The sequence below is a fragment of the Tursiops truncatus genome, chromosome 3 (assembly GCF_011762595.2).
Source record: "Tursiops truncatus isolate mTurTru1 chromosome 3, mTurTru1.mat.Y, whole genome shotgun sequence".
Classification (NCBI taxonomy): domain Eukaryota; kingdom Metazoa; phylum Chordata; class Mammalia; order Artiodactyla; family Delphinidae; genus Tursiops; species Tursiops truncatus.
In genome coordinates, this window is record NC_047036.1 from 46,460,948 (window position 1) to 46,487,145 (window position 26,198).

General features: G+C 38.9%; 1 protein-coding gene across 2 annotated transcripts in view; it reads right to left on the reverse strand.

The window, feature by feature from the left end:
* Positions 1–26,198, reverse strand: part of PDE4D (phosphodiesterase 4D) — a 1,282,340-nt gene that overhangs the window by 714,058 nt on the left and 542,084 nt on the right. Inside the window, exon 1 of one of the 2 annotated variants that reach the window (XM_019930017.3) lies at positions 21,369–22,279. The exons of the other annotated variant lie outside the window; for it this stretch is intronic. Within the exon in view, the coding sequence (XP_019785576.1) occupies positions 21,369–21,634 (266 nt within the window). The 5' untranslated portion in view covers positions 21,635–22,279. Of the gene's footprint in view, positions 1–21,368; positions 22,280–26,198 lie in introns of those variants that run through there. 2 annotated transcript variants of the gene reach the window in all.

Sequence of the window (26,198 nt, forward strand, 5' to 3'; positions counted from 1 at the left end):
TTCGTGCCCCGGTCCGGGAAGATCCCACATGCCGTGGAGCGGCTGGGCCCGTCAGCCATGGCCACTGAGCCTGCGCGTCTGGAGCCTGTGCTCCGCAACGGGAGAGGCCACAATGGTGAGAGGCCCGCGTACTGCAAAAAAAAAAAACTAAAAAAAAAGCAGCACATGATGGAGAGTTTGCTAAACCTTGCTGTATTAAAAAAAAATCTTAGAGGCAAAAAATCAAGTACCTGATTAAAAACTGGCCAAATGACTTGAATAGCCTTTTCTTCAAAGATGAAAAATAATTCAACAAGCATATGAAAAGATGCTCAAAATCACTAATCATAAGAGAAATACAATAAAACCATAATGAGATATAATTTCACACCCATTAGGATGGTGACATTAGAAAAAAACAAAACAGAAAGTAAGTATTGATGAGAATGTGGATAAACTGAAACTCGTGCACTGTTGGTAGGACTGTGAAACGGTACAGGTGCTATGGAAAACAGTGTGGAGAGTCTTCCAAAAATTAAGAATAGGGCTTCCCTGGTGGCATAGTGGTTGGGAGTCCGCCTGCCAATGCAGGAGACACGGGTTCGTGCCCCGGTCCGGGAAAATCCCACATGCCGTGGAGCGGCTGGGCCTGTGAGCCATGGCCGCTGAGCCTGCGCGTCCGGAGCTTGTGCTCCGCAATGGGAGAGGCCACAACAGTGAGAGGCCTGCATACCCAAAAAAAAAAAAAAAAAAAAAAAAAAAAAAAAATTAAGAATAGAACTACCACATGACCTAGCAATCCCACTTCTGGATATATATCCAAAAGAACTGAATCAGGGTCTTTCATAGCTGCACTATTTACAATATCCAACAGATGGAAGCAACCCAAATATCCACTGCCAGTCAGACAGATAAGCAAAATGTGGTATCTACATACAGTGAAATATTATTCAGTCTTAAAAAGGCAATCCTGTCACATGCTACATCACAAGTGAACTTTGAAGACATTATGCTAAGCGGGATAAGCCAGTGACAAAAAGACAAGTAATGTATTATTCCACTTATATGAGATACCTAATGTAGTCAAATTCATAGGAAGTAGAATGGTGGCTCCCAGGGGTTGGGAGGAGGAGGAAAGGGTAGTTATTGTTTAATGGGTGTAGAGCTTCAGTTTTGCAAGACAAAATGGTTCTGGAGATCTGTTCCACAGCAATGTGAATATGTGTAACACTACTGAACTGTACACTTAAAAATGGCTAAAATGATAAATTTTATGTTATGTGTTTTTTACCACAAGAAATTAGAATATTTATACATGACTTTTAGAAACTATAAAGCAAAAGGAAAAAAAATAGACTGAGAAAAATATTCAAAACAGTTGGAGTAAAAGTATGAGATTAGATCACTCCCTAACACCATACACAAAAATAGCTCAAAACCTAAATGTAAGGCCAGAAACTATCAAACTCTTAGAGGAAAACATAGGCAGAACACTATGACATAAATCACAGCAAGATCCTTTTTGACCCACCTCCTAGAGAAATGGAAATAAAAACAAAAATAAACAAATGGGACCTAATGAAACTTCAAAGCTTTTGCACAGCAAAGGAAACCATAAACAAGGCCAAAAGACAACCCTCAGAATGGGAGAAAATATTTGCTAATGAAGCAACTGACAAAGGATTAATTTCCAAAATTTGCAAGCAGCTCATGCAGCTCAATAACAAAAAAACAAAAAACCCAATCCAAAAATGGGCGGAAGACCTAAACAGACATTTCTCCAAAGAAGATATACAGACTGCCAACAAACACATGAAAGAATGCTCAACATCATTAATCATTAGGGAAATGCAAATCAAAACTACAATGAGATACCATCTCACACCAGTCAGAATGACCATCATCAAAAAATCTAGAAAAAAATAAATGCTGGAGAGGGTGTGGAGAAAAGGGAACACTCCTGCACTGCTGGTGGGAATGTGAATTGGTACAGCCACTATGGAGAACAGTATGGAGGTTCCTTAAAAAACTACAAATAGAACTACCATATGACCCAGCAATCCCACTACTGGGCATATACCCTGAGAAAACCATAATTCAAAAAGAGTCATGTACCAAAATGTTCATTGCAGCTCTATTTACAATAGCCCAGAGATGAAAACAACCTAAGTGCCCATCATCGGGTGAATGGATAAAGAAGATGTGGCACATATATACAATGGAATATTACTCACCATAAAAAGAAATGAAATTGAGCTATTTGTAATGAGGTGGATAGACCTAGAGTCTGTCATACAGAGTGAAGTAAGTCAGAAAGAGAAAGACAAATACCGTATGCTAACACATATATATGGAATTTAAGAAAAAAAATGTCATGAAGAACCTAGGGGTAAGACAGGAATAAAGACACAGACCTACTAGAGAACGGACTTGAGGATATGGGGAGAGGGAAGGATAAGCTGTGACAAAGCGAGAGAGAGGCATGGACATATATACACTACCAAACGTAAGGTAGATAGCTAGTGGGGAGCAGCCGCGTACCACACGGAGATCAGCTGGGTGCTTTGTGACCACCTGGAGGGGTGGGATAGGGAGGGTGGGAGGGAGGGAGACGCAAGAGGGAAGAGCTATGGGAACATATGTATATGTATAACTGATTCACTTTGTTATAAAGCAGAAACTAACACACCATTGTAAAGCAATTATACTCCAATAAAGATGTTAAAAAAAAAACCAGTTTGAGTTAATTTCCTAAACATACTCGGTTATTACAAATCAATGAACAAAATGGTTATTATCCCAATTTTTTTTAATGATGAAATATATTAACAGGTAGTGGACTAAGAAATAGTAAATAATGAAACGATGCTAAACTCACTCATAAAACAGAATAGTAAATAATAAATGTATTATATTTTATGCATAACAGTGACGAAAAATAAAGTGGATCATATTCAGTGACAGTGAGAGTGATAATGAGGTCCGCTGGCATACTGCTTATAGGTGTGTAAAATGATGAAACAATTTTAGAAGTAAATTTGCCAATACCTTTTAATATTTAAAATGTCTTTGGACCAATGATTTCACTTGATAGAAACATATCTTTTGATAGAAATGTATCACTTGATAGAAATGTATCTTTTAGGTTTGTAGTGAGAATTAAATGAAGTAATCCCTGAAAATACCTAGCACTGTGCTTAATACATAGAAATTACTTAGTGTTATCAATATTTTTATTAAATTTACTTAAATATAATTAAAATATTTCTGGGAGGTTACACCAGTCAATGTTAATAGTATTTACTCTGGTGAAAGCAAATGGAAAGCTGAGAGGGCTGAGAAAGGGCATATGGGGACCCACGCACCATTACCTTTTGTAGGGATTTTTACCATAAACATGTATTACATTTATGGTTTTAAAATGCTAATTTTAGTCACGGAGATCAGGACCAAACATTCATAAAACATTGGAAAAACACTCCTCGTTCTCCTTTCTGAACTCATTTTGCCTACAGTTTTCCTTTCTTCTTCTTTCAAAAGAGCTCTATATGCAAAATAAATAACATTTCCCCATTTCTCTTTCTCTCATCCCTTTCCTGAGCCTTTGAGAAGAAACATCAAGACACCAGGACTGGATGACAATTGTTCACTTAAAGGAATCCACGTGTTCTTGGCTTCTTGCCCTAAGAAACCTTGTTGCCTTAGCTAGTCAACCTGGAATCCTTAAGAGCTGTTGGAATAGAAAGTACTGTCCATATGGGTGTGGCCCAGACCTCATACTATGTACATGGCCTTCCCAGGGACTCCCAGAACAAGGCATACCATTAGACACTGTAATGGGCTGAATGGTGGCCCCCCAAAAAAAAGATAGGTCCACATCCACATCCTAAACTCCAGAACCTGTGAATGGTTCTAGATGTATTAAATTAAGGATTGTGAGATGAGGACATTATCCTAGATTATCCAGGAGAGCTCTAAGTCCAATGACAAGCATCCTTATAAGAGGCACACAGAAGGGAAGATTGACACAGAGAAGGCACATAAAGACAGTGGGAAAGATTGGAGTGATGTAGCCACAAACCAAGGAAGTCGGTAACCCCTAGAAGCCGGATGAGGAATGGTACGGATTCTCCCCTAGAGCCTCTGTACAGAGTGTAGCCCTGCCAATACATTGATTTTGGACTTCTGGTCTTGCGAGCTGTGAGTGAATACATTTTAGTTGTTTTAAGCCACCAGGTTTGTGGTAATTTGTAATGGCAGCCCTAGGAAACTAATTCAGATGCCCTTCTCTAGAGGACATTTATCTGAGAACAAATGTTTCGATTTGTTTCAACACTTACCCTCACTTTTACACCACTTCCTCTCATCCTTTTCTGTCAGTCTTTACAGTCAACATGTCACCATGACGTCGTAAATATTGTTGAAAAAGACATAACTTTGGTGTACAGTGCTTGTGAGAAATCATCTCTCCTGTTAGTGCTACAACTGTTAATGTGGTTGATCTGAACTCTGTCCCACAAATCTGTGATTCCACAACCTGAGATCCATGTATGTGGGTCACAGGGGCTTTTCTGTCTTCAAAAACACCTATTAAAATGTGAAACTCCTTAGAAGATAAAACTTTCTGGAGTGAAAACTATAATATTTCAGGGAACCCGCTAGGCCACTGGATCTGAGAGGGGAAAGAAAAGGGTCCAGAAAATTCCAAACACTGCATCTGAGTACTAAACGTGTTTTCTAGAGCAGCTGACCAAGTTCTTTAAGATATTGTATCATCGTAAAAACAAAAATATAACCAACAAATCCTGTGCTAATTGTTAGATGTATCAGAAAATGAATTTCAAAGCATAAGTCATGATTGTCTCACTAAACAGCTGCCATTGAGGAATGCGATTAAGGAAGTGAAACAATGCACCTTTTCCTCATTTTCAATGTGATTACAGCTTTAATGTGTATTTAGTTCTGCCATGGTTTTTAGTGAAAATGTTCAGGGCATGGCAGTGGAGAAGAGTTTCACCTGAGAAGGTTGCCAGCTATTTCTCTCAAAAGGCTCTGGGGGGCTTCCCTGGTGGCGCAGTGGTCGAGAGTCCGCCTGCTGATGCAGGGGACACGGGTTCGTGCCCCGGTCCGGGAAGATCCCACATGCCGCGGAGCGGCTGGGCCCGTGAGCCATGGCCGCTGAGCCTGCGCATCCGGAGCCTGTGCTCCACAACTGCAGAAGCCACAACAGTGAGAGACACGCGTACCGCAAAAAAAAAAAAAAAAGGCTCTGGGGATTGGCAATACCTTGGAGAAACTATTAAGATTAGAATCTGGCACTGAGTTTTGTAGACTCAGAAACTGGAAGCTCTCAGCACATGAGAGAGACCTCTTCTCTCAGAAGCAAACCCATATCACACAAGCTCATGGAACTGCTGAACGGAATCCAAATGCCAATTAACTTCTCATTAAGCACTACACCATTGCTCTGATTATAATGCTTCAACTATGTGACCCAATACCCTCCCTCTTAGTAGAAAGTCCTATAGAACACTGAAGACTGTAATCAGAAGACTGCTTGGTGAAAGGTGAACCAGAACAAAAGATAGAGATAAATAGATGATAGATTAGATAGATAGACAGATAAGATAGATAAAGAAGGCTATTAGTAAGATTATTAACATAATTGGAATGTTTAATGTCAGTCTATTAACCAACAGTTCCTCTCTCAAGCACAATGTTTGAAAAAGCACTGCCAAGTTTTTTCTTTCGTGATTCTCTTCTATGCCTATTCAAATTCCCACCAATCTCATTGGCCTGTCAACTCATCTCTTTAAAGTGTTGCATCTTGGCTCTGTTGCATTAAGTGTAGATTTCATATGTTAGTTCACAGGGGAAGACTCTTATTTCTACATCTTTTCTTTCCCTCTGCACTATACACAGACATCATAGAACACTTTGCAGTTAATTGTGACCATAGTATTAACTCTAGCCGAAATACAGCAGAAGAAACAACACGGCAGAACATTTTCTAATATTTCTATATTGCAGCCCACAACTCTTGATCACTTTACAAGGTCGATCTTCATTATTAGTAGGCATGACAGTAACCCCACGGCTACAACAAGAAACGGACGACCTTAACTTTCTAGGTGGCCCCTGGTATAAAGCCTGACTTCGATGCATCTAAACAAGCATGAATATGGAACTCATGATGAGGTCTATTAGGATTGTAAAATCTTCTGAGAGGAAGCTGTCGAGAGCTGCCGTGCTTAAGAGATTTAAAAGCAGACAGATCAAAGCATGGGTCATTGAAAATCCTGCTGGTTGTCCTGAGAAAGGGGTAAAATTGCAAACCCATTCAGTTGTATCCATTACTGTAATGACTTAGAATAGACTAGGATAACGAAAATGAAGGGTGAGCAGTGTAGGGTCATAATAATAGTAATCACAAGTCATGTGCCACTGATACTGAATTTTTCTTTTGTACAGCAAAGACAGTTTTGTGTTTTTTTCTGAATAGCTATGGTAACAGGTTTTATTTTTGAGTGTCTGGTTTCCTGTCTATAGAACCACGCATCTGAGTAACATGCCTATCCCGAACATTCATTAGGATATTGAAGATGCATCAGAAAACAAGATAGACATATGCCAAAGGGTTTCATGCTAAGAGTAAAATCTATTTACCCATTGAATTGACAAACTGAATTTTGGGCAGGTAAAAAAGCAATGCTGTCACATCATACTGCATCTCATAGGTTAGAGATGCATTTCGAGGTTAGAATTACATAGATGGGGAAAGAAGAGGCTAGAAATTCGGCATGCTGAGAAGGAAAGTCTAGAATAGAAGGGTTCTCTTTGCAGGATAAGGCACTCTCTAAAACTTGGAGTAACATGCAATTTCTGAAGGGAAAATCTTGAGTCATACTGATTACAATTCTGAGCTCTGTGGAGCATTTAACTGAGTATATTTCTTACGGCACTTCCCTTAAGATACAGTTCTCTTCAAACTGATGCTACGCCTCTTTTAAATGGGCCACCCTATTTATTCCGAACAAGCTTCTCCCAGTAAAGAATCATGTTGATGTAAATCTACATTGGCAAGAGCGTCATCAGAGTCAGCTGGGAGTGACAAGCATATTCTAGCCGATTCTGGATGGTGTGTTGAAATATGCTTCCCAGGCTGCAAGAGCTAATGCACAAAAGCCTACCCACGTCTTCACGGGGGTGACGTGCTGAACAGCAAAGCCGTGGCTCTGTCAGAACATAAAACACATACCGGGAGCATTTCTGGAAGAGAAGCCAACCAATCCATCACAGCAAAAGCAACATAATCCTTACAGGTGAAAAGGTGCCAGGGCTCGCCCTTTCCCTTAGGGCAAAAAAAAAAAAAAAAGGTTTGCACAGGTTGCTTTGCAGGTCAACCTCCTAAGACACAGAAGATCGTATTTCCTAGTAACAGCCAGGTTCACCTAATATCCATTTGCAGGCAGGTAATACAAACCAACAATCCAAACTCCAAACAGAAAGCTATGTTCTACCCATTTTCACATTTGTTTTGTTTACAAGTATGATCATGAAAACATCCCTGAACAAATGTTAAAATGCGGCACGGTCTTGCTCTCTTTAAAAAATAATTTACGCCTACACATAAAACCTATTTATTTAATAAAAGCAGTATCATTGTAACAACTATATGTATGAACCATTGTGGCAAGTACAACATATATTTTTTCAGAAATATTTTTTTCAGTTCTTCAATATCTATTTTTAACATCAGGCTTAAGAACAAGATTTTGTATCCAATGCTGGGGAAAAAACATGGTAATTTCATGTTAGAAAATCTGCCCTAGGGCCATACATCTGGAAACTAGCGATTTCCCAGTCACCTTTCTGCATCTTCTGTCACACTTCTCATCCCTGGAGCATGAATGTATGGTAAAGAGATTGGAAGAACATGGCTTTACCAGACAGAAATGTTGGCAGACTTGGCCAGCTGGTTCTCATTGCCTCTCTCCTCCATTTCTATCAATGCACTGCAGCTGAATTAGGGTGTTTGGAATGAATGAAAACAAGTAGACCCAAGAGACTGGCCATGCTAGTCCGAGAGTTGTACTTGTCTAACTGCATGGCCTCAAATGAGATCCTTGTCTTTGACACACAGTCATCACCACAAGAAGCCCAAGACTGCCAGGTCATTGTTCATCACCAGACTCTCATCCCCAGCTGGCTCTGTAAATCCCCTAGTCTGATTTAAGTCCCCAGCCCTCCCCCAGTCCCCCTCCAAACTCTCCATTGTGAACTTGCACATTCTTGCTGTGACACTAATGGCCACCCATTGAGGATGTTGGCTTATTTCAGCTTTCTGATGTGGTGGCTACTTCCCCTCCATGTTTTTGTACCACCTCCTCTAAAGGAGAAGTAGGTATCTTTCTCGCTTTCCTCTGCTGCTTCCAGAGAGAATCGTGACCATTTCTTAACTACCTTCCCTTTTACTACTCTCCTCTGAACCACCATTATATCTCACCTGGATTACTGCAACAGTCTAAATTGGTCTCCCTGTTTCCTCCTCTGCCCCACATCTGTATTTTCTACACAGGAGCCTGAATGATTTTTTCAAAACTTAAGACAGCCTGTATTTCTCCCTGAGGCAGACACTCCCACTGCTAACACTTCTCCCTTCAAAACATCATGGTCATCACCAAGAAAAATCCCCAATCCTACTATAGCCTCAAAACACTACATGACCTGACTCCTTTCTATGTCTTGGACCTCATTTTCTACAACGCCCCCTCGCTCAAACACACAAATCACATCATCCCTCAGACCTTTGCACTTGTTACTTCTTCTGCCTGAAATGGTCTTCCCCGAGGTAATCAGTCACCTTCTTCAGACCTCTATTCAAAAGTCACCTTACAGAGAGTCCTCCCCCCAAAAGTATGTAAAACTCTATCCCCTTACCCTGCTTTCTTCTTCTTTATTGTACTTGTTATTCTCTGACCTACTGGAATATTTATTTATACATTGTCTTCTTCTCTGTTAGAATATATGCTCCATGGAGGCAGGACTTTGTCTTTTTTGCTCAGTGTTATATCCTCAGAAGAATGACAGATAGAGTAGACACTCAGAAATTATTGTTTGAATAGACGAAAGGATAACAGGGTATTTAGCTCTTGATTCTTACCCTGGTAAGCCAGTCTTGAAATAGAGTATCAATACCGTAAGAGTGAAATGGTTTTCTGTGTACAGTCCATCAGAACTGCTAGATGTGTTTTAAGCATTATACTCTCGTGCAATTTAATGAAAAGGCAGATACAGTCCTCAAATAAATAATATCTCTGCTCTACGCATCAGAACACAAGTGCCACCAGTGGAATGAACACATCTCATTTGAATGGAAATACAACCATGTTTTCCGCTATTTCTTAAGGATTATCTTGGAAGGAGTAGAAGGCATAGCTAGCGGGAAGATGGTATACATTGGTCTAATTGAACTAAATCTCACATTCCAACCACTGAGTGCATATACTTGTGGTTTAGCAAGCTTAGCATGGGGTAATAACTCAAAATGTCACTTCCTTTTATTTGGAGTAAAGCTGTTAAGAAAGATAAAATTGATTGTGTTTCACTTAAGCATATAAATCTGTGGAGTGTGTTTGTGTGTGTGTGTGTGTGTGTGTGTGTGTGTGTGTGAGAGAGAGAGAGAGAGAGAGAGAGAGAGAATGTTAGCTGACCTTTGAAACCTGATTCCAGCTTTCCTTTACAGTCGCTTTCCATAAAGATACTCCATGCTGTACCCAATCTCACCTAAATCCCATGCAATCCCCATATTGGTTCACGTTGTTCCTTTACTGAAAAGAACTTACCTCCTACCACTTCCTGTCCTTCCATACTTCACTCCAGTTCTCTTCCTACTGAAATTCTCTATGCTTCATGTTCATATCAAATTCTTTTCTAGGCCCCATTTTTCTCTTTGTAAAATGTGACAATTAAACATAAACCTAATTAAGTTGCCATGAATAGTAAATAACATAAGCTAAGAAAAAGCTCCATGTGGGCCTTCTTTGCGACTGCTCTATCTCACACTCCAGCTCAAGTCTCACATGAGTCCCACCATTAGAAACGATCTCCACTTTCCTATAAACTCCACCACTCTTTGTACTTAGTTACGGCAACTACTTTTATGGTTATTTGAGTAATCATGTTTTATCCCCACCTGATCACAATCCTTGAGAGCAAAGACAACAATGCCCCGATAGCATCACATACAGCAAGTTTCATAAAGTCCACACAGTAGGAGGTGAATTAAGCCTCTAGATATCAATGGGTTCAGATCACCCTCAGCATTCCTCCATGACTCTTTTTACATGATATTTGAATAGTACTTTATTCTTTTCAAAAAGTCTTTTCATTAAGTATATCATTTGAATTTTTAAATACTTCCACGAAGTAAGGAATGAATTAGTAATAGTTCCATTTTACGGATGCACTTAATTGCGACCTGTGGAGTTTAAATGATACCCCTGGGATCTCACAGTAAGTGAGTAGCAGAGTTGGACCAGACAGTACATTTTGGGACCTCTTTCTGTATCACAAGACTATGCTAGGTGTTAGGAATACACTAGTGAATAAAGTGAAAGCTTATCCTCTAGATCAGTGGTTCTCAACCAGGGACAATTTTGCTCCCAGTGGACATCTGGCCATGTTTGGAGACATTCTGGACTTTTACTATAGGATGGGTGTGACTGACATCTAGTGTGTAGTGGCCAGGGATGCTCTTACAGCCTACGGTGCACAGGACAGCCCCCATGACAAAGCATTGCCTTGGCCCATCGAAGTTGAGAACCTCTGCTCTGGATTCAGCTCCAGGATGATGGACTGTGAAGAATCTATAGGAAATAACACCAGAGAAGATTGTGGAGATGAGTTTGCAGCTGATGACAGAGACTTAAACACCAAGTTGAGGAGTATGAATTTTATCCTGTAGACCAGGGACTGGCAAACTATGACCAGGAGACCAAATCCAGCTCTTAACTGGCCCCCATCTCAGATCTGCTGTGGGTGAAGAGCTGGCTTCCTAGATGTGACCTGGGCAGTGGTACCAGGCCTCACTCTCAGAAGTGCCCTGTGTGGGATTGAATGCTCTGCTGTTGCCTTCATGAAATTCTTAATACTCTTTTGAATGAGAGTTTCTGCATTTTCATTTCACACTGAACCCTGAAAGTTAGGTAGCCGGTCCCATGTGGGTGTTCTAGTCTGGAAGTAAATCCTCCATGAGATTACAGAGGTGTAGAAAAATTGGGCTCCTAGCTTACCTCACCTTTCACCTATTTGCACAGAGATCCTCACCGTTTTAAAAAGCCCATGATTGTGCCCTTTGGAAGTAGAACTTAGAAACTGCCATTAGCAGGTATAGCAGTTTTCCACAGAGCAGTTCTATGCTTCTTTGCATCTCTGCAGCTACCAGGTAGGAAATTAATAATTATAGGGTGATAAAAATGGGGTACCAACACCTGACTTTCAATGGGTAACTGGAATTACCCAATCCAAGTTCAGTGCATTTACCTCCAACTAAGGGATTCAGACCCAAAGAACCCCTACAAAAACCGAGGTCCTTCTTCCAACAGTGGAAGTATCAGTGGTTTAGGACCACTGAGTTGACACATTAGAGAATCTGGTGCACCAAGATGGTTTTAGGCCTAAGGGATGTCATTTACTGAATTTAAAATGTTGAATTAAATAATGAGAAAGTTATTTCCTTCCCCAATCCTTTCAGTCATTCTTACTACCTGAAGGAGGAGGACTTAATTGGTCTTTCACATCTCTACATGACTTACTAACTGCCACTTTAAACGAAGAGAGAGCAGACCTCAGACTCAGACCCTCTAGCAGGTCGTAGTATCCAGTTAAACTTGAATCTATTTAGCTTTTATTCATTGTATTTTTGTTCAATTATCTTCCATGTATGATAAATGACACTGGTTTCCAATTTACAGTAAGGATATAAAGCTTCATTTTTAAACATATAGGCCTTTAAATAAAAATATACATCAACTAAAAAGAAATTAAATACAACACTGTACAAATGACCCACAGATGTACTTTAAACTGGGAAGGTGATACAGGAATAAGCGCACCATTAATGACACTGCTATTGCTATTGTAAGAGGGCTTTATCAAAGAAGCCTGGTTCAATTCAGAGGCAAGCCGTATAGCATTCCGCCTTGTGGGTCATCCGCCTCCAATTCATATAAGTTTTAGTTATTACTACCCATAAATCATACACTGTTCTATTTGGCACACACTCAGTAGAAAGTCATAAAAAAAATCACCCTGCAAAGTAAAACAAATACTATAAACCTAAAGAAGGTAACCAGTAGAAATGATAATCCAAATAACCTTATTAGGCAGAAAGTTGCTTTCTTCAAAAGGTCAACAATACACACGCACCATTTATAAGTATAAATGTGAAATCAGCTATATAAGAAAATGAAAAAAACACCATGTACCCTCCTAATAATAATATACAGAGGAAGCCACTTTATTTTAATGATAGCTAATTTGATCAGAGGGCTATCTCATAAGACTAATGGAAAGGAAATCGGTTGGTTTGAAATTACTGCAAGGTAAAAGTGGGTATGAACTATGGACAAAATATTTACATTAAAATAACCTGCTAAATCTCTTGAAAATTTTTTTCTGTTATTCAATTTTACTTATTCTGAAGATGTACTTTGGAGAAGTGGTACTTTGTTTCTGTCAGTTCAAATTTCTCCAAATTTCATACTAAAAAAACAAACAAAAAAAACCTGCAGGGTGTTTTGGGGATTTTGTTTGTTTCAAATTTCTCCTCAAAATCTTGGCATTTCTTTTATTAGCGAAAGTCTTGTGTATAATTGAACCACTATGAATTCTAACAGATAAGAATTAGTCATAAGAGTTTAACAAGCTAGTTATTCAGTAGCTCTATTCAGTAGCCAAGAATAATAAATATATTTTATTTATTATATTATATATAAATAAATAAATAATATATAAATTATATATTATTAAATAATAAATATATTTTCATATTTTTTCAGAAATACAACAGGCATAAATTATTTTCAAAGTATAAACTAAAAATTATTAAAATGCATATACTTGACAAATTAGTGACACTGTCATATACGGATTCATTCATGTATACTAAAGTCACATCATACCCATCTAGGTGTGTGTAAACCCAGAACACACACTCACACACACAGAGCCGTGGTGACAAGGTCCAAACAAATGGTTAATCATTGCGTTTGAAACTTCTTTGACTATGGCAATCAAACAGGACATCACCAGGACTTCTAGGCTGGAAGGCTATAGATCTCCCCAGGTGTTCAGCATAAGAGCCACAGCAATTGAGGGTGTGTTTCTCAATTAAACAACAAGTATTCACTAAATATATATTATACAGGTGGCACTTGGCCCCTCACAATGGATACAAAGATTGATGTATGTGAGGGGTCCTATTTTTTAGGAACTTACAGTCCAGCTGCACAGTCAAAACACACTCATGAAAAAGAAGACAGCATAAGACAGAAAGTGTTAAATAAATGGCAACACTGTGCTCTCAGAGTTCAAGGACAGATCTCACCAAATGAAGTAGGCAATTTGGCCCTGTACACATTTGCTCCTGAAAACCCAAAGTCGAGCCATTAATCCCAGTGTTTTCACTTTCTTTCCTCTCATTAAACTTTACATTTTATCTATGATATACTGGCCCAAAGAAAGCAATCTCAGAAATGCCCTTTTAAAGAAGACAGATAGCATGTACTTATGGTCCCAGAGATATTTCCATTCTGAAAGCAGGTATCTTGTTAAGTCAAAGAGACCATCCCAAAATGGGGGGACTGGGCAGGAAAGCTGGAGGATGGGTAGAAGGAGAGTGTTTTGAGGTCAGATGGGCTGTGGTCCTCCTGTCTGGCCACCCGGTCATTCGCCGTCAGCCTGTGAGTCAAGCCAGCTCTGGTTACCAAGCAGTTTGCTGCTCTGTTGCTTAGTGACTTGAGCCTGCAGACCATCATTTCCAGCTGGCTCTTCTGGAACCGAACCTTAATAGATTTCTGACTTAATCTTTTCTTCAGAGCTCAAGCCTTTCATGCCTTTCTCTCTGAATCACTGAAAATAAAATTATCCTCTGATTGGTTTTGTCTTGATGCCAGTCTTAGTCTAAAACTACTCTAAAACAGAATGTTTTCTGTTGACCTTAAAACCTTCCTTCATCAAGGACATAGATTTCTCCTCCACATACACATATTTTTGTCAAAAAAAAAAGTCTACATTCATACAAGCCACAGGTGTGAAACAAATAAACTGAGATTCCACACTAAGAAAGGGTCTGTTCCTACCCTTCTGTTAACTAACCACCATTCTGTGGAAGTCATTGAATATTCACTGTTGCAGCTTTGATATACAAGCTGGGTAGGGAAATAAATGTGAATGTGATTCTTAGCCCAAAGGAAGGTAATGCTGAAAGAATACACGGTGGAAAGTTAGGCAAACCTGAGTTTAAGTTTTAAGTCAACTCACTTCATGGCTGCATAGCTGAATGATCTTGGGTATGTACCAATTTCTCTGGCCTTGGCATGTGTATGTGTAAAATACAGCTAATAATACTTAAATGCAACCGTGTTTGTTTTGAAAGGTTAATGTACATAAAGTATCTGACACACAGCAGGAGCTAAATCATTATTGCCTATGTTATAATAAGTCTAAGATTATAAAGTTATGTTATTATGAACCTAAAGTTTTTAGTCTAAAATGAAATTAAACAATTTGGTCTCATATCAACTCAAGATCTCATTTTGAAAATAAGTACTTCATTTGAAATAGCTGGACAGCATTTATGTCCTTAAAATTGAACATGAATGATTTTTTCCTGTTTTTTATATATAGTAGAAGAGATTGGTGTGTTAAGATGGTATATAATTGAAGATACAGTAAAAAAAAATTTTAATTTGAATTTTTATTATTATCTACAGATTTCCACGTTTCCTACCCTAAATCATGGCTTCCAGATGGTGTCCTAGAGTGAATACCACCAATGCTTTCATTCTGAAGGTCCTGCAGCCTTTTTATGAACCACAGAATTATTAAAGCACTCTGTCCCCTGTTTTTACCCACGAGGCATACACCTCACTAGCTCACAACAGCAAGTTGGAACTTCTTTTTAATTACTTATCTTAAATGTACTGTGGTTTGTTATCACTTTGTAAATTTAGTCAGTTTCTTACTTGTAAATATCAAATGCCTCTATAGCCATATGACTTATGAATAAAAAGTCTACAATTCAAAAAGGTTGAGTAACTAAGGTCAAATATGAAGTGGCCACAGAGCTGGAAATACATGGCTTCCCCTATGCTAAACTCCTCACAGTTTAAAAACATGATTTTTTTCCAAAAGCAAAACCATTAAAAAACAATGACATAACTTTGTCACACTGGTGACAATAAAGCTTCTTCCTGAAACTGCTACTTGAAGAACAATTTTGGTAGCTTCCTGTCTAAGGAAAAAAAAAAAAGTGCTGAAGCTCTGAAGCTCAATTAATTACCTAACCTCACAGGAGCTTGTTATTTATAAAGAAATTTGTATAAAGAATAACTTCTAAAATTAAAGCTATGATTTAAAAATTATTTTAATGAACTCTGAGATTCAATTTTTTACTTTCTTCTCATTCAGCATTTCTACCAAGTTTATAAAAAAGACTGTGCTTTTGCCTGGAAGTAGTTTCACCACTAGTATTGACAGAATTGACTTTGGCTGGTACAGATACACTTAATCTCTTTTCTCTTTAAGATAAATGTCAAAGGTCACAGAAAGTACATGAGTCATAAATTGCCATGTTATTTCATTGTTTTCTTCATTTTCCTCAGTAACTATTTGTCACATTTTTATTTTGTAATTTCTTAAATATCATAAAGGCAACTGACAAGTTTTTAAGATGAATATCTTCCTGGGGTCTTCTGATTTTAGGAAAGGCTAAGTATGCTTTTCAAAAGTTACAGACACCCTTAACTTGCAGTGCCCCAAGATTCCTGCAGAAGCCGCACAGCCAATTACACCAGAGACACAGCTAAAGACTCAGCCAACTGGCTCCACCTAACCTGCTGGCATTACTTCCTGTTGTGCGTCCCAGAAAATTTCCCCTGGAAACTTCCCCACCTCCTTGTATCACACTATAACCACAGCCCACCTCTGGGTTCCCAGCTCCTAGGAGAGCACCAGCAATGCCCTTCTCTGGGTATCCTCACCATAAGGGAGGAGATAACCTTAAAATTAAGTCAGGCCAATGTAGGAGAGTTGGAACAAAGAAGAAAGAGTCTCAAACAGAACACCTAAATAATAGCTTTGAAAATCTACTTGGGTGTGTGTGGCGGTGTGTTTGTGTGTGACCTATAAACTCTCTAAATGGCTGGATTTCTTCTTTATAGGTGATAAAGGGTTTCTGGATCCTTCTGTAACTTGAAGAAAATTTATAGTGTATTTCTCTCTTAAACAACAACCATGAGAGCAACTGTAGTTGCTGCAGAAATTATGGCTCAAGAAAGCAAATGTTTACTTTTAAACATGAGCAATTTTATACCCAATGCCAAGTAAAGAGAAATTTATAATAAACAAAAATTATAGCCCAAAACATTTATCTAGCTCCCTGAAATTCTTTAAGATTTTCTAAAAGTCTCCTGAAAAATGCCTTTCAAAAATCCACCTAAAGAAATTATTTTGTTGTTTAAGGACGTTACTAACTGCTTCTTCTACCTTTGGATATGTTGTAATTAAAAACACACACACATACACAGAAATTTTAAAGATAAGACACATGGTATTACCTGGATAGTATCTTGCCCAAAGAAATCCTATTGCCTAGTATCACTTACACACTCTAGAACACGTTCCTTCATTTGGTACACAGAACCCAGCGTAAAGTAAGGAAAAAAAACTGAAAAATATAAAGATTTGCCTGACTGATTTTCCGGAAATAAACTTAACACTGAAAGTTTTCTTCACCAGAAATTCCGCTGACGTTCATGTTGACATCAGAGGGAATTCCCTACGTTCATGTTGACATCAGAGGGAATTCCCTACTCTGATGAAAACAGAGTCTGGTCTATAATCACTAGACTACAAAGTACTAGACATTAAGTAAACATGGTAAAACAAAGTGATGAGAAGCATGAATACAAGAGGGTCCTAATCTAACACACAGCACCAGATCGAACACCAGTGTTAATGAACATTAGCTAGGGATATAATTATTACTAAAAACATTGTCCCATCCACAAACAACTGACAGGGTAACCATTTAAAAATGTAGACATGAGCCTAGAGATTCAGGCTGAGCGACACTGGATTAATGGACACATAATAAAGAAAATATTAGCTTATATAATGACCCTCATTAAGTATCTGTCCCTGTGCAAAACACTTTAATTTACACATAATTGTACTTAATAAAACCACAACACCAAGTGGATACGATTACTATTCCCAGGAAATTGGGTAACAGAGAAACAAGCCTATGTTAAGCAACTTGTTCAAAAATCACAATAGTAAACGGGAAGTCAAAATTTAAACGTAAGTAATCGGACTTCTTCTCAGATGCTCTCTGTCCAAGAGTCCCACGGCACCTGGAGTATTGTATCAATTCAGTAAAATACTCTTTAAATGGGTTGTGAAAATCCAAGTGAAGTCTGGTTAAGAACAACCAGGATCAACCTGATAACTACAGCATATAAACGTGAAATAACCTAGGGTGTTTAGTTAAGAGAATAATTTTTTAAAAGCATGATAACACTGACACTACTGATTAATGGATGTGCCAAGATGAATAGAGCAGGGTCCTGGCTCTCTGATGGGTTACTCCAAGCCTCTTGCCTTAAGGGCTAAGTTATGGAAGACGGGAGAGATTCAAGCTGTGGGGTTTTTCAAAGCAGATCCAGGGGGACTTCCCTGGTAGTGCAGTGGTTAAGAAACCACCTGCCAATGCAGGGGACTAGGGTTCGAGCCCTGGTCCAGGAAGATCCCACATGCCGCAGAGCAACTAAGCCCATGCGCCACAACTACTGAAGCCCACGTGCCACAACTACTGAAGCCCACACGCCACAACTACTGAAGCCCGTGCGCCTAGAGCCCATGTTCCGCAACAGGAGAAGCCCCCACTCGCCGCAACTAGAGGAAGCACACGTGCAGCAACAAAGACCCAACGCAGACAAATAAAAAAAAAGCAGATCCAGGAACCAAGGATGACAATTACAAGGAAGGAGATTTCAACTGTATGTAAGCAAGGACTTCCCAGTCACTAGACTTGTCAAAAAAAATAGAATTGCTCTGTATAATCCTCATCCAGGAGGTATGCAGAGATGTTAAAGGACCAGTCATCATAGATATTACTCTATGAATTTAACTATGGTATAGAGGGTGAACCAGCAGCTGTTACTGCATTGTGACTGACATGGGTGGGCTGTTCACCAGATGTTTTACCTTACTCCTGGCAACGTGGCTGAGATAGGTTTCCCAGCCTTCTTTGCAGTTATATGTGGCCACAGGACTGAGTTCTATCTGGGGAATTCTGGGATAAGTAATGTGTGCACTTCTAGACCTGCCTCATAAAAACTCACAAATGCCATCTTCTGCCATCTTCGGATTCAGCTGAGCCTGGCAAACTTGGAAACCATGTGTTACCAATAGAAGAACCGCAAGATAGTAGAACCTGGCATCCCTGAATTACCCCAGGGCAGGCTAGCTCCCCACAAGACGCAGAAGAAATAAACATTTACTGTGTCAATCCACTAAGATTTGGAGAGTATGTCGTAGAGCAAAATGTTTACCTGAACTTAATCAGATGCCTTCCAATATGATTTTTTCTACTGTAGTGTAAATAATTTGAAACCAAGGAACAGCTCTTGTTCAACTTTGTGATCAGTAGGTACAAGCTAAACACTTTGGACTCTGTAGGTATTAAATATATACATATCGAATGGAAAGGAATATCAAGTATAGGAACCAATATTCTGAGGCAGGAACACACATGGTGTGTATTTAAATGGCGGATCGTTTAATTTAGGAGGAGGGAAGGATTTGACTATGGTTGCGGTAGTAGCAGCAGTTTAGATAGCTATATATATATATATATATATATATATATATGCAGCACAATTTGGAATAAATTTTTAAAATTCTGGATCATGCTTAGTCCAAGTAATGAAAGCACAGATGGAACAATATTTGTCGAAAGATGCCTGTGGATATTATGAACGTCTTGTGGCTTGTTGAACCAATAGGAAAATATGAGGCACTCTTTCCAACTCCCTTGCTGGATGCTTTTTTATCCATGAGGGATATTGTCTCCCCTTTGTTACTGAGACTTGGTATCATGATTTTTCTTTTTCATGTCCATTGCTCTTTTGATGCCTCCCTCATCTGCTGGAGACCTGATACACCACAATGAAAGATCAGCAGAAATTGTGACCTTGGAGTTTCTCCAAACAGCATCAGAAAAGGAAGTGCCAGAAATTTCAGAAGAAAGCCTGTTTTCATGAGATTTCCTGCCTTCCTTACATCTCAACATGTCCAAATAGTTCCGATAACCCTCAGCTGAACTCGAGGGTGCTTCACTCAGAAATCAAGTGTCTGAGTGGAGGCTTACTCATTTAGCAACAGGTACAATTAAGGAACTATAATTAAAAAGGCATCTCAACCAAAAGGGACACTGCATACCAGAATTCTGGCCCTGACCCTGTCTGAACTCCAGCCAGCTTTCCTGCTCTGGCATCTGATGCTCCGTCTCAAGCCATCCCTCTCCTCAGAGCATCTCCTAGTGTTCATCTATGCCTTTCATTCACTACTTATCTCTGACAAATTCTTTCAATAGTATCTTCCTCAGAGAGAAGTCATCCTTTTCCATCATTTAAGACTGAAAAAAATCAATGTTTGTCTTACCCCCCTTACGAGCATTATATCTAACTAAACTTAGAAATGCCACTTAGTTAAAATCTTGGGGAAAATAAGAACTAAATTTAGAAATGCCACTTAGTTAAAATCTTGGGGAAAATAAGAACACTTCCCCGATCAGAGATCTAGCTATTTAAAATGACAATTCTGAGGTCAGACATTTCTTTGGGTGGGTCCTGTCTTTTATTTCCTTTGTTGCCTATTTTCATCTATGACATGAATGCATTCCTGGGTAGGGCCATGTGGCTTTAAGTTTAGATTTTGATTCTATTTCTTGCTGCTACTTTCCTGGAAGTCTTGATTCTGTTTTTTGGGGGATTTTTGTTTGTTTGTTTGCTTGTTTGGGTTCTGTTTTGTTTGTTTTTTCCATTCCTGGCATACTCTTTCGTGTTCTACAGAAAAGCTGTATAAAAATCATTCAGTTTCTCAACTAACGTGCTCGTTATTTTTTTCTGTTATGTCTGTTCTCTTCACCATAATTTTCATTTTGCCAAAATGTGGAAGTAGTGCATAGAACCTACTACTGCCTAAAATTAACCAACTGTGTATCACAGACCCCTCTTTCTCTGATCATAGCCTAAAATTGCCTCTTTTCAGGCAGAAACACCATAATAAGCTCACACAATGATTTATTTTAGTATTTGTTTTTACAAGAGCATGAAAATATCAAGAATCGTCTAGAAACCTACGTGGTACCATATACCTAAAACAAATTCACCTACTATACAGAAGATAAAAACATTCGTAAAGAAAATAAAAATATTGACAAAATAGTCGAAGAATTCAAATTCAAAGCACATGGCAGCATTACGGAGTACCAGCCTGCAACTTTCTGCACGGCATTCCTAAACCCACTGAAAAGGCGCGTTGAGATTACAAACATATTAAAGTCAGTAGTTAGGAGGGGTTTTACTTGGACACACCATTACACACATACACACACCCACACACACACACTCCATACACATCTCTATTTAATTGGGGATCATGCAGAAAAGAGAACAAACTATGATTTTCCTCTTCTCCTTTCTGGTCCTTTCTTTCCTAGGCTGTTGCAGGACCTGGCAGGACAACTAGCTTAGGAATTCAAAGAAACACCACCACATCGTATAGGAAAAAAAAAAAAAAAAAAAAAAAAACCTGCATTCTTATTTGACATCTGGAATTCAGTTTTCTTGTAGGAACTTGCAATAGGAATTGAACTTTGAGAACCACCCACCTCAAAGGCTCCTATTATCAATCTCAAGGATTCCTGCCCTGACTTGGACATCTGTGGGATTTATTAAGGTAGATTACTTCTGATAAATCACGGGTCAGGAGTGAAGACGAAGACGCTCCCCTCCCTACCCCTAAAGTGAAAAGCGGGAGGCGCAGAAATCACCCAGAGGCACCTGGCCACCATGTCTGATAATCCGTGCAAACCTTACCACGTATGTGCCACTGTGAACCGCCGCTGTTTGGGGATGTTGCTACTGAGAAGCATCCTGCGCAGGAGCCTGGGGGAATTTCTCGGCGAAATCACCGGTGAGAGCTTGGGAGAAACCGATTTCCTTGCCGTCTTGGACTTCTCGTGCTGCAACAGGTTTTCCCGCAAGGATTTCACAAGATCCTCGTTCAGCCAGGGGTTTGGACAATGCGGATTATCCACTTCAGGGACCGTTAAAGTGTCCGGGCTTGCCGTCTGCTGAGCCATTTTCCCAGTCAACTTTGTACAGTTGGCAACGATCCAGGGCAACGTGGTTCCCTGGCCTCTTTCCAGTGATTGCCTTCCTCGGACTCTCGGGGAGATGTCCGGGGAAGCAGGTCGGATCGTGCCGCTGCTAGTTCATTCGGTCGCCTGCCTCAGTCTCTCGGCGGAGACTGGGCTGGGAGTAGAGGAGGCGAGCGCACTCCACGGCGGAAGCCTCTTGAACGTCACCCCTCCTCTGCCGATCCCCTGCCGAAGATCACCGCCGAGCTCGCAGGGCAGAGGAACATGGAGGGAAGCCACGGCGAGCGAGGCTTTTGTCAGCGCTACAAGGCAGCCTGTTAAACTATTGGAACTAATGCGCCGCAGCTGCTCCTGTGACTTCTGCTTATGTACATAAAAAGTCCTGGGGGGAAGGGCTTAACCATCAGATGCCTGCTGCTGGTTGTTTGGCTGGTCTTTCCATTTGCTTATTCCTGAATCCAAAGGAAAGAAAAACTTTGAACTTGACCTTCCTCTCCCGCAAGGTCTGTTTATCTCCCTTCGGTCCGCGTTCATAAAATAAATTGCTAGTCCCTGGTTTTTATAAGGAGAGAATAAACAAACATGAGCTAGACAAGGAGAAATACATCCCTGTTGGCTAAACTCAATCTGATGCACCTTATAAAACAAATCCCAAGAGAATAAAATGAACTCTTTCTTTTCCTCCCTCTTTCTCTCTAGTTAGAAACCAAACAAAAGGTTTCAAAATACTGCATATGGAACACATTACAGGTTGCGTCGTGTTGTTTAGCCTTGCTAATACAGGCCCTTTCAAAGCGTGGAACAACACAAGTTACATACAGGAATGGTGTTTGTTATTTCTTTACATTTAAACTTATGATCCCCCAGAGGAACAGACTGTTTTCACAGGGGACTAAAAAAGATTTTAGAGTTTCAATTATTGCTTATGGTATATACATTTTTATTCAATTATAGAAGAAATAAATCTAGCTTTTCATAGTTATTTCCTTAAATGTTTTTAATATAAGATTTTTATTCGTGGTCAGAATAGCTTCAACAAACTTACTCAAAGGAGGTTTAAAATAAAAGAGAAGATATTATTTCTTACCTATTTAGTTTGCCACTGGAGAAAAAATGTAAGTATTACAATAATTCAAGTAAGTAGGTGATAAGGCCTGTTAAATCTCATTATACAGACACCAGAAGTGTAAACCTTAGAACTGAATTTGGAAGGGAATCCAAACCTTTGATTATAGATGTCCCCAGCAGCCTAGTGATGCTACAGACAGCTCAGGATTGAAATCAAATCACATATCTCAGGATCTAAGAAAATATTTTTTAAAAATTTAAAACACAGTAACTTAAGAAGGAGTTAGGAAATGCAGAATAGAATAGTCTGACTGAATTTTTTTTTGGTTTCTATGATTACTATTAGGTCAATTCTAAGAGTTCCTCCTACTGCCTTCCCTGGTTTTTCCACCTTAAGTTTTAATTTCTTGTCTTTAAAATGTTACAGAAAAGGACACTCTGATGTTCTGTTCACAGAAGCACAGGGTCACCACTTGGTGGTGACCACTATAATAATTTAATGAGACACATGTACCATGACTTAATCAGAAAATTTGTTTTATACACACACACACACACTTAAGTAATAATTAAAATGAATAGCCAATTTCTGTAAAACGGGCTGAGGGCCTGACAATTACATTGGAAGTTGTGCAAAACAGGTACGCATAAGCTTACCCTCAAAGGGTTTATAATTTAATGGAAAGGACTACACTATGCTCAGAAAAAGACACCAGAAGCCCTAAAAAGTGAAATTATCAGGGGCAGAAAAATACAATGAGAATGGTGTACATAAGTAAAGAGGGAATGCTGAGTTGCAGTAAAGCTTGAAGAGGGGAAACATCAAAAATTAATGGAAAGGAAATTAAGAAAGAAGTGCACTCCGGATGAGGAATTACAATGTGAAGTTCCAATAAAGAAGAAGTAAGCAAGTTTTGTTCATAAAGAAAAAAAAATTGTAATCAGTAGGTGTAAAATAAACTCTGTTCAGGTTTGTAGAAATAAAAAATTCAGATAACAGGATAAAGTGAGAAAAAAAACAGTAGGCAGTAAACTGACATGGCAAAGAAAAGAAAGAAAAATTTCCCACTTTCTAAAGACTTAGTTTCATTCAACAAACACTTGTGGGCATTTATTTTGTGCTAGGCACTATATCGAGTGCTCTAGGATATTTAAAGGTTAGTCTCATGCTGTCCCTGCCCTCTAGGAGTTTATAATCCAGTAGGGCAGATAAAGTGCAAAACAATTGACAAAGTGTAGCCCAGGTACCCAGAGGAGAGCCTGGAAGCTGAAGATATTTAAATGCCTGGCTCTAAGTAGAGAAAAGTGATTCTCAGTGACCAAATAAAGGGATTGATATGACTGAGAATGATATAGGATCTATGCTGGGAAATTCATTGAGTTCAGAGAATTCTAGGTTCTATTCTTGCTTACGGTGACCTTCCCTTAAGAGGAGTAAAATATTTACACGCTAATCTTCTCATAATTGGCATGCCATGTGGATGCTCAAAGAGACTGGGCACTTTGTGGATGATCGCAACTACGCTGAAATAGAAGATACAACACTATTCTATTAACAAATCATTGAGTGCTGTGGTTAAACACGGACTAAGACTGAAAAAGGCGTTCTGCAAATCTCCCATTGCTTGGTGCATGTTAAAGGGTTCCACTGTAGAAGCAGAATTGTCTACTTCTGTACAGGTGCCCATATTCTATCATTATTTGTTCAATTTCCTGACATCTACAATTACCCTCTTGAATGCCCTCCAATGATTTATGGCATGCATGCTCCTTTTTGAAAATAAAATTAATTTGGTTTTGAGAATTCTTTGCCACCTCCTTCAAATAGCTTGAAAAACCCTGCAGTGTTACAAAATCATGCTTGAAAATAACTGCCTTAGGAAAAGCACACATTGTAAAGTTCTGAAGATAACCAGGTGGGGGAGGCCTGGATAAATTGGCAATTCTCTTTATAATAATGCAGAAGGTCAGAGGAATTCTTCCAACAGGAGGACTACACAGCTTGCTTTCTCTTTCTTTCTTTTTTTTTTTAACAAAATCTTTTAAAAATTAGCTGCCAGAAACTTCTCCAAAAAACACAGTACTGTAAGTGACAGCCAAATAAGGCCTTAGATTTTAACGAGTGGAAAATTGAAAGTGGGAGAAATGTTTTGATAAAAGCACCCACGCCTAGAACAACAGACAACATCTCTTAACTTAACAAAAGTTTTCCTAGATATCTTTTTGTGGATTTTCAAAATCTGTTTTTTTAGCTTCTTTGGAATCCTTGAAAGCATTTATTTAATTAATTATTCATAAGCAGCAAAACAAATAAGAAATAAGATTTGCACAGTTCTGGGACAACGACTACAAAGTATGCCTTTGCCCAGGTAAGATCAAGCAAGGCTGGATTTCTCACAACTGAAAGGGAGCAATGGTACAGTTAATTCAAAAGAATGGATAAATTAAAATGAGTTATACTTGACTATGGAATGCATTGTAGGTTTCTCCCAACCATGTTTTAGTTAGGTAAATAGTGCGTTAAAATGAGACTGCTTTTTAAATTGTCCACAGGATGTGGTCCATGGAAATGACCTGAGAGTGGGAGAGATTATGTTGTCAAGCAGTTAAGAGGGTATGTATGGAACCCAAAAGCATGTTTGGAACCCCAGCTATGATACTTACTAGCTGTGTACTTTGTCTATGGCTTAGTTCCTCATGTGTGAAACAGAATGAGAATAATAGCTATTGCATAAGAATGCTGCAAAGACGGAGCGTGTTAATACTCATGATACAAAGTATATGAAGAGTGCCTGGTACAGGATAAACACCCAGTAAATGAAACCTGCCACTAACTGATACAAGGAAATTACAGAAATTTGTTTACACGTAGTAGATACCAACTATATACCAGGTATTTTGCATTTTCTTTCATTTAATTCTTGCAATAACTCTTAGGGTGTTATTTCATTAACACTGTTTTACTGAAGAGGTCATAAGGAGGTTAAATAACTTACCCAAAGCCATTAGTTCAACAATGCACAACAGAGGTTTGTCTATGAAGTCCCAGGGCCTCTTATTTCAACTGTATATCAAACCACCCCAAAAGGAAAGCTGATTTAATATTTAAAATCAATGATGAATATTTCTATGGAAAATAGTAGAAATCTGAGTGTCCTGAGCTCTTGGTTTAGTTAACACTAAATTCTGTCCTTGGCTTCACTTGGGACATATATGGTGACAGCCTGTGAAGCCTGCCAAGTCATGAAATTCTTACAAAGACATGGTATTCAAGTGAGGGCAGCTTGAGGTGGAATTCCTGAGTGTTTTTTCATCTACATGCCTGTATTTCTTTGATATGGACGCGTTTTCATTAAACTCCATGGTAGTTTTCCACTTTACAAACTAATATATTTGAAAATTATTTTATTTTATATTTTCAATGTGTTTATTTTGAATTTATATCCTTATAAATTCTGATGATAAAATTATATTATCC